Source organism: Mirounga angustirostris, unplaced genomic scaffold (genome assembly GCF_029215605.1).
Source record: "Mirounga angustirostris isolate CCGP_5_RB_7025 unplaced genomic scaffold, mMirAng1.0.hap1 SCAF_4, whole genome shotgun sequence".
In the NCBI taxonomy this organism is placed as follows: Eukaryota; Metazoa; Chordata; class Mammalia; order Carnivora; family Phocidae; genus Mirounga; species Mirounga angustirostris.
In genome coordinates, this window is record NW_026991712.1 from 120,060,363 (window position 1) to 120,069,028 (window position 8,666).

Sequence of the window (8,666 nt, forward strand, 5' to 3'; positions counted from 1 at the left end):
CTAATGAGTTGCAATTGAGTCTGAAAAAACCTCTGATCTAGCCTTTCTCAAGGGGATTCTTTTATGAACCATGGAACATAGAACTATTAATCTTCCTAAGGCTGCTGTATGACTCCCACCATTCTAGATGCTTGAAAGAGAAGTTAATTCATTACATATAATGGATACCTGAGGGCAAAGGCTATGGGGTCTGATCTTTACAATAAATCCAAACTCCTGAGTGTTGTGCGCAGGGCCCTTGCTCAGAGGTGCTTGGGTGTGCATATGTGTATGGGGGCGGGGGGGTGTGGTGTGAAGGTGACCGTGAATAGGCAACATGGGTCTGCCCAGGTCGTCTCAGACTTCACCGTACTTACTCAATCCCCTCTCTGGGTTAAAACCATCCTGAACTATTTGGAATTCCCCCAGTGCCTCATGCTGTGTCTCACCTCTGCGTGGCTGGTCTTAACCGTCAACACTCTGCTCGCTCAACTGGTTGTCACTTCACCTGAGGCTTTCTTTGACCATAGTCAGAACTGTCACACGTCGCATCCAGGTTCGGACCAGACGCCATACCAACAGCAGATGCTGCAGCTGCTGTGGTACCTGGCCGCGTGAGGCCTCTTAGGGAATCTCACTCACCTTCAACCGCCTCATCCTGGCTACTGAGCGTGGGGCTCCGTATTTAGTTCTGAGGATACAGACTGGTGATGAGTCACAGCCCACATCCTTAGGGAGCTTCTAACAGGCCTGAGAAAGAGGATATATGTATTAAAAACTACCTCCAGTTGAGCCCAGTGCCCACGAGTTTGATGGGGGAGTCAGGCCTGCGTTCGAATTATGACTCTCCTATTTGTTGGCTTCCGAACCCAAGACAAACTCTTGAGCTACTTCTACACTTTAAATCACCATATGCAAGATTGGGCTAACAGTAAGAGTGGCAGCCTCACAGGGCTGTGAGTGTTAAATGACTCTTGCCTGTATCGCCGTGAGCGCAGAGTTCTTGGGAGATGTTAGAGTGAAGCAAGCAGGTGATGTGCTCAGTGCCACGTGGCTGTTGGGTGGGGAAAGTGCCCCATGAGTTGAGAGGAAGGAATGATCGCTGTGGGTTGGCCAATGGGAGAGGTCCAGTGGAGAAGGCAGAATTTGAGCTAAGCTTGGAAAGAAAAGTAGACCGTAGATTAGGAGGCAGGAAGGCATTCCTGGCAGGGCAAACCAGAGAGCAGACGAAGGCCAGAGGAGGACGTGCATGCCTTGCCTGTGGTCTAGTTGTGCTGCTAGTGTTCATACATTCATTTATGTATATGATGTGCGCAAACATTTTTCCAAATAGAAGCTGAAGGTATTGACCTCTAGAGATGTTTATTTGCTTATTTTAAAGAATTCTGCCCCCTCTCTCTTTTCCATGACTTTTTGCTAAGTCTCTATGGAGTCTACAGTTTTGCTGACAGGACAGCTTGAGTAAATCGTTTTGAGTCAGCGTAGAGAAATGGTGTACAGAACTGGCTGTGCATCATTACCAACCAGGGAACTTTTTCATCCTACAGATATCCACATCCCACCCCAGAGGTTCTAACTCTTGGGTCTGATGTGGGTCCAGGGAATTTGCATTATTTTTTAAAATTTTATTTATTTATCAGAGAGAGAGAGTGCATACGCATGAGCGAGAGGTGAGGCAGAGGGAGAAAGAGAGGGAGAAGCAGGCTCCCCCCACCACCCCTGCTGAGCGGGGAGCCTGAGGTGGGATGGGGGCTCCATCCCAGGACTCTGAGACCATGACTTTAGCGGAAGGCAGATGCTTAACTGACTGAGCCACCCAGGCGCCCTGGGAATCTGCATTAATGAAACCTCCCCTGGTAATTTGGATGACCAGGCAGGTTTGGGAACAGCTAGCTCAAAGTATTCATCTCTATCAGTTTTTAAACATACCGTATGATAATTGTGTCCGGGAAACAAACAAGTCAAATTTGTTTGAATTTTATTGGGAGTCGAAATTCACAGTTTTGTAGAATGTAGCAATTTTCTACTTGGAAAAGAATTCAGAAACCACTTAACCCTATCTCTCATTTAGGAAAAATGCCTTCCTTTTGTACATCTCAGGATGATCCAGGCAAAGGAGGTGTTCTGCTGATGAGAGGCTCTCTGCCCACTCAACAACCAGTTCCCCTCCTAAATAGCTTCATTTACTTAGAAAGAACTCTTACATCCAACTTTTGCCCCTTTGTACTTTTCCCTCTGTTTCAGGGTGACCTTCTGGAATGGCCTGGGACAAGTCTGTGTGTCCTCTATTTGATGGCCTTTCAGGTTTTTGAGACAGTTAGCACATGGTGTCTTTCTTAAGCCTTTTCTTCTCCAAGAGGAACATACTTGATTTTTTCCACTGGTTCCCAAATAGACACCTTGGATCCACCCTTATTTGTGAATGCCTGATAAAAAAAGGGGGGGGGGGGATTAGGACTTGTCATGACCTCTCTTTGAAACCTCTGCTTATTCCCAGCTGGCATGGTCTTAGCATTGAGTCTAAACACTCAAAAAACATTTCCATTAGTTTTTTCTTCCAAAACTTCTTGGAACTTGATAGGGGACTGACTGATCTATATTTCCCAGGATCCATCATCTGCCCCCTTTGTAAGAAATAGGCCAGTTGCCCATCTGTTTGTTTATGACATCCCCTGTATTCTCGAAGAATTTCTCCGAGATTACAGACTCCCAGGGCCAAAAACATTCCCGACATGTTCTTCTCCTTCTAGATGGTGGAAGATTTGGGGGCCTCATATCTAGCTGCCGACATACAGTAAGGCCCCACCCCCCGCAAAGAATGAAGTGTTAGATGAACCTTGCATCTCTGCTGAGATGTGTTCGGTGGGGGAAGGAGGCTGCTGGGTGGAGGAGTCCGGAAGCAGTGTCTTTCCCTGGGGTTACTGCCCCGAGTGCGGCCATCACCTCAGACAGCATGCCGGAGCGGGCTCTCTGGCAGCGAAGGGTGTCTGGGCAGTTCTGTCAAAGAAGACTTGCCTTCTGTTGTTCTTGGAAACAGTATAAAGGAAAGGTCAGCAGATTTTTGTTTTTTCTTACTCCTACAGCCAGCCTATATTTTTCTTGGAATTCTTTCTCCCTTCCTCCCCCCCTTCTCCCTCCCTCCCTCCCTTCCTCCCTCCCTTTCTCCCTCCCTCCCTTCCTTCCTCCCCCCCTTCCTCCCTCCCTCCCTTCCTCCCGGACAGAAAACCTTTATGCTAGGAAACCAAAGCATGACTTAATTGTTATATATGTAGCTTCACAGTCAGATATGACATACCACAGATGGGACTCTAAAAGCCAGGAGTACCCTTCTCCCTCCCCCATCACTCATTTTAGTAATAAGATTCTCTGTCCATTGCTGAACAGCCTAGCATGTGGACGGAGTACAGCCTCTGGTGCCAGGCTGCCTGGGTTCAAATCCTGGCTCTTTCATTTATCAGCTCTGTGGCTTTGAGCCTATTACCTCGCTTCTCTGTGCTTCAGCTTCCTCAGGTTTAAAAAGAGAGTAGCATTGGTATTTTATTAGGTAGTGTTCATAAGACTCCTGGGGCTACCATGAAGATTAAATGGATAATTCACATAAAATTCTTAGAACAGTGCCTGGCATATATAATCATTGCTCAATGAAAAGTTTGTCAAGTGTTGATTGAATGAATTATTGTATGTAATTCAATGCAAATGGAAAATATACATGAATTACTGCATTGTGAAAAACAAGACATCAGTTTGGAGACTTTATTTAGAGTGTTTAGGTCCCCTGACTAATCTAAACCAGAATTTTGTTCTGGGCGGGGTGGGGGGGGGAAGCTTTTATGATTTAAAAAAAATGATTTTAAAAACAGTTTTTAGGAAAGCATATTGGCAATTTACTTTTATCCTTTTTTGACATGTGTATGTGTGAAATAATATCATTCAGACAAAATTATAAACAACATATGTATAGTATAAAGAATAACACTTAAAAGAATTAAAAAAAACTTTAAAAATGCCTGTGTACCTGCCATCCAATGTAATAGAACATTTCCAATATATTCAGCATCGCCTATGTGGACCTGCCCCAGTGACCACCCTCTCTTATGGAGAAATAACCGTATCATAAATTTCATGTCAATCATCTTGCTTTTCCTTATGGTTTTTTTACCACATATGGAGGTAATGTTAGGCATCAAATTGTTTAGATTCACCTGTTTTTAAAAAATAATACCACAATTAACACTGAGTTTGATTGTCAGTATATTTGGATTCATTTCCAGCATCTCCTTTTGTTCTTTCTTTGTCCCACTTTTCTATGTTTGACTTTTCTCCCCCTCCTTTTTTTATATTGAGATCTTGCTTTCCTTCCCTTTGGTTCCATCCTTCCCCTTCCATTGGTTTGGAAGTTATATACTCTATTAAATTTTGACATGCATATTTAACAAAGTATGAAGTTAATCAATATTTTTCCCTCTTCCCCATTAACATAACTCAGTGTTGGGCACAACTTTCCATTACTTCTGACCCCTCACAACCAGCCACACAGTCGGAATTGTTATCTTTACTTTATAAATGAGGGAATGGGAGGGTGCTTGGGTGGCTCAGTCAGTCAGTTGAGCTTCTGACTTTGGCTCGGGTCCTGATCTCAGGGTCCTGGAATAGAGCCCCTTGTCAGGCTCCCTGCTCTACAGGGAATCTGCTTCTCCCTCTCCCTCTGCCCCTCCCCCCCCACTCATGCTCATGCATTCTTTCTCTCTCTCTCTCAAATGAATAAATTAAAAAAATAATAATAATGAGGGAATGGGGGCTCAGAAAAGTGCAATGATTTGCCTCATTTTTGTAGCTCATAAAGTGAGGAGCTGGGCACACCTGTCTGACCCCGAGGCTCATGGCATTTTATGGCCTCTCACAGCTTTTTTATACTTCTTGACTTGACTTGCTTATTAGTGTATCTCTCAGAACAAAGATAAAGTGACAAGAGGAATACCGTCCAGGACTAATTCTAACCAGTAAGAATAACTATCTGGTGCTGTGATTTACAGACTTGCTTGTTTATTCTGTCTCCCCATTAGCACTTTAGCTCTTGGAGTGCATAGTCTTTGCCTCATTTACTGTCTAGTGTAGTAAGCTCACAAGGAATGTTTATTGAATGGATAAGCAAGGGCGTTTAGAAATGATAAGGACTTTGGGGGAAAGAAACCATATCACAGTATGGAGAATAGGTCACATACCATAGTAGCCGAGAGCACAGCCTATGGAGAAAGACTGCCAACATTCAAAATTAGATGTCCCTTACAAGCTGTTTGATGGTGAGAAAGTTACTTAACTTTTCCTTGCACCTCCCTTTCCTGGGGATGGTAACAATGCCTACCTCATAGTGTGGTTCTATTCCTTAATAAAGGAAAGCATTTACACCAGTGCCTGGCTCACAGTAAGCATGGTATAAACGTGAGCTCTCACTGTTATCCAAGGTGATGGTGACAAAGTAGGGGAATGTTGAACTTACGCCTCATATTTTAGGAACAACATGTCGGAAAGCTTTAGTGGTAAGCTAAGTATGATCAGATGTCTAGTGACTCAGAAGACACTACCCTTCACGTGCAGTTGGTGCTAAAATCGTGCTAAATAAATAAATCTGCTACAAGCACATCGCTATCTCATCATGAAACAGGAAGATTTATTTCTGACAACAACTGACAAGAACAAAAAACTTAATCCAAAGCAGAGAATTAAGCAGATGGCCTATGAATATGTCAAAAAGAATACTAGTGCTTACTCAGCATCAACATGGATTTATGGAGAATAAAATTTGTGAGCAGGTGACTTAGTTAAGAGACTAGGAGAAAGCCATAGATGCAGTGTGTCTTCTTGTCAGGAGAGCATTTAGCACATCTGAGGGAGAGAACAGTGGAGCCTCGGGCTAAAGGCTGAGGCCTTCCCGGACGTCCCCCTGGCGTTTGGTCTTGGTTTTCTCATCGGCCAAGCGTGGATGGTGACTACAGCAGCCTCCTAGTGTGCTTTAGAGAGCTGGCGGAGAGAAGGGTGTGGAGTGCTTAGCAACCGGGAGGTAAGTGTGAGCGCCTCATGACGAGCCCCGGGGAAGCAGACAAGGAGCTGAACTAGAACACCGTCAGCAGTCAAGGGGGTGCCCAGCTGTTGGCCTCCAACGAGCCCAGGTCGCCAGTGCTCAGAGGAAGGGTGGAAGTTTGCTTGCAGTTGTCAAAACAAACCCTTAAGGCCCTTTGAGGCCACTGACTGAACGCTGGGCCAGAAGAAACCTCAGTAAGCAGCCGCTTCCTTTTGTCTCCCCGCAGGGGCCTTCGTCGTGTGCTGGACCCCGGGCCTGGTCGTTCTGCTGCTCGACGGCCTGAACTGCACACAGTGTGGGGTGCAGCGCGTGAAAAGGTGGTTCCTGCTGCTGGCACTGCTGAACTCCGTCATGAACCCCATCATCTACTCCTACAAGGACGAGGACATGTATAGCACCATGAAGAAGATGATCTGCTGTTCCTCTCAGAAGGACCCAGACAGACGTCCCTCCCGCATGCCCTCCACCGTCCTCAGCAGGAGCGACACGGGCAGCCAGTATAAGGAAGACGGTATCAGCCAAGGCACGGTCTGCAACAAGAGCAGTTCCTAAGCTGTGGGTGTCCCCCTGCCCACCAGGGCCTCCTCTGGGAAAGGAGCTGTTAAGAATGGCTACCTGTCTCCAACAACGCCCACCTACAGTGTTATTTCAGGTCTAAATTAATCACTGGTGGATTTTTAAAAAAATTATTTTACATAGTTTCACAGCATGGGCAGTAAAGAGGGGACACAAGGCATTTGCAGAAAATGCACAAAAGAGGGAAGACAGCACGGTGGGACCCTCAGTGACATCCTTGGAACCGCTCAGAGCACCATTCTGGGCCCTGCTGCCATCTGGTAGCCATTCTTTGTGTTTTAAAAGGATGCTGTTGATAAAGGGCGTAGGCCAAGATAAATAATAATGTTACTTGAGCCACTTGATATAGCTGCTTGGGAAGCCTGTGTAGTTCTTTCTGCGTGCATTTAAAATTTTGAAAATGGCTTCAGCTATGATATTTCTTTCCTCAAAGAAACCGTGGCCAGTAGCTAGGTGTTCAATAGGAATCTCAGAATAACAAATCAGTAAGGGCTCTAGGTTTGACTTGATTTTTAAAACTAAAAGAACATTCTGAGGAAGAAGATTGAGTTAATAACAAAAAAAGGTAAATGTTAGAAACTTCCCTTGAAGCAGAAAGAAAGGCCTTGATGTGGTCGTCTAAGTGTGCATGGGATGTGTATACACACCTGTATGTTTATACATTTCTAGTTTGTATTTAAAGACCTCAAGGACAGTGATGGTGAAATAAATTCACTGGCCATCTAGACTGTTCAGTCTAGGACTATAGCTGTAGAAATGACCTGTTGTGCTCTAAAAGAAAAGAGAAAGAGGTGATTCATTTGCAAACAGACATACAGACATACAGCAGAGTAAAAGGTATGTTGATAAGTTGGCTGAATTCCTTTCACATAGGATCAAATATGAGCTTGACTTGAGTCCTTATTTTCAGTTACCTCCATACCACCGGTGGCTTGTCAGACTTAGTATGTGGAATAATTTTCACGTTTCATATTTTGCCCACAGTTAGAGACATATTTCTGGTACTTGTCTTACTTCTGGACTGAATTTTGATCTGAGTTCAATTTTAAAATTTTCTCCTTCAAAGAACTAAGTAAGCAACATAAAAGGCAAGTCATTAAAAAAAAAAAAAGTGTCATACACATAGGCTACTGACCAAAGTTTTTTATGTAAAGCATTTAGAATATATTCTGATTTTAAAATAAGAATAACTTCAAGGCAGTTATTATAGTATTTATGTAGTTTGCAAAAGAAGTTTACATTTTTTTGCTATTGTGATATAACATTTATGTGCGAGAACTACTTGTAATAAAAGGATTTGAGAAGTCATGCTTTTTAGATATAATGGCCTAAAATAGAGAGTATTATGATTGGAAGGTGTAGATTTCACAAACTCCATGTAGTAAGTGGGTCTATCTGAAGCTTATATCAAAGCTACCGATAAAATAAAACAATTTGTTCTCTCTTGTTGAGGTGCATTATTGCTTTGTGTATTTTCTAAGTAAAAATATAGTCTGTAGTAACTATAACACACAGTTCTATTGCAGAAGAAAAATCAGATTTGCCATGAAGTACATACTCTCTTGATGTTTTATGTAAGCATTTTGAATCTACAGCTGGCCAAAGGGTGGAGGATTGAAATTGAATTCCAGTCCCTGAATAGCTACTAAGGGATCTTTAAAGGTTTTATTTTGAGGAAAGCACCATTTTCAGTACCCTGCAGCAGAATGTCATATTCAGAATAGTGTCTGGAGGGGATCCAAGTGTGGAAATTCGTGATGGAAATATATAGCTTTTGTTTTTATATGCACACACATATCTCAGAGATGGTGCAAGAGTAGAGAAGTTGTGTGTATTTGGAAATGACAAGTGGCAACCATCACAAGGTTCACCCAGGGCATGGCAAGCCATCTCTTGGAGAAAAAATGAAGAAAGAACATTTTTCCTCAAATCCTAGGACCCCAAGCTTACCTGCAAGTCATTGAGAGGATGGTTCTAAAAATTCGATCTAGACATTTTCAGAAACCAACCCTTGACTCAAAACATGGACTAA

At 43.5% G+C, this 8,666-nt stretch overlaps 1 protein-coding gene across 1 annotated transcript in view; it reads left to right on the plus strand.

The window, feature by feature from the left end:
* The window catches only part of LPAR3 (lysophosphatidic acid receptor 3), a 74,091-nt gene extending 66,045 nt beyond the window's left edge, over positions 1–8,046 (plus strand). The window contains exon 3 of the mRNA XM_045895395.3: positions 6,285–8,046. Within this exon, the coding sequence (XP_045751351.1) occupies positions 6,285–6,610 (326 nt within the window). The 3' untranslated portion in view covers positions 6,611–8,046. The remainder of the gene's footprint in view (positions 1–6,284) is intronic.
* Positions 8,047–8,666: the final 620 nt, after the last annotated feature.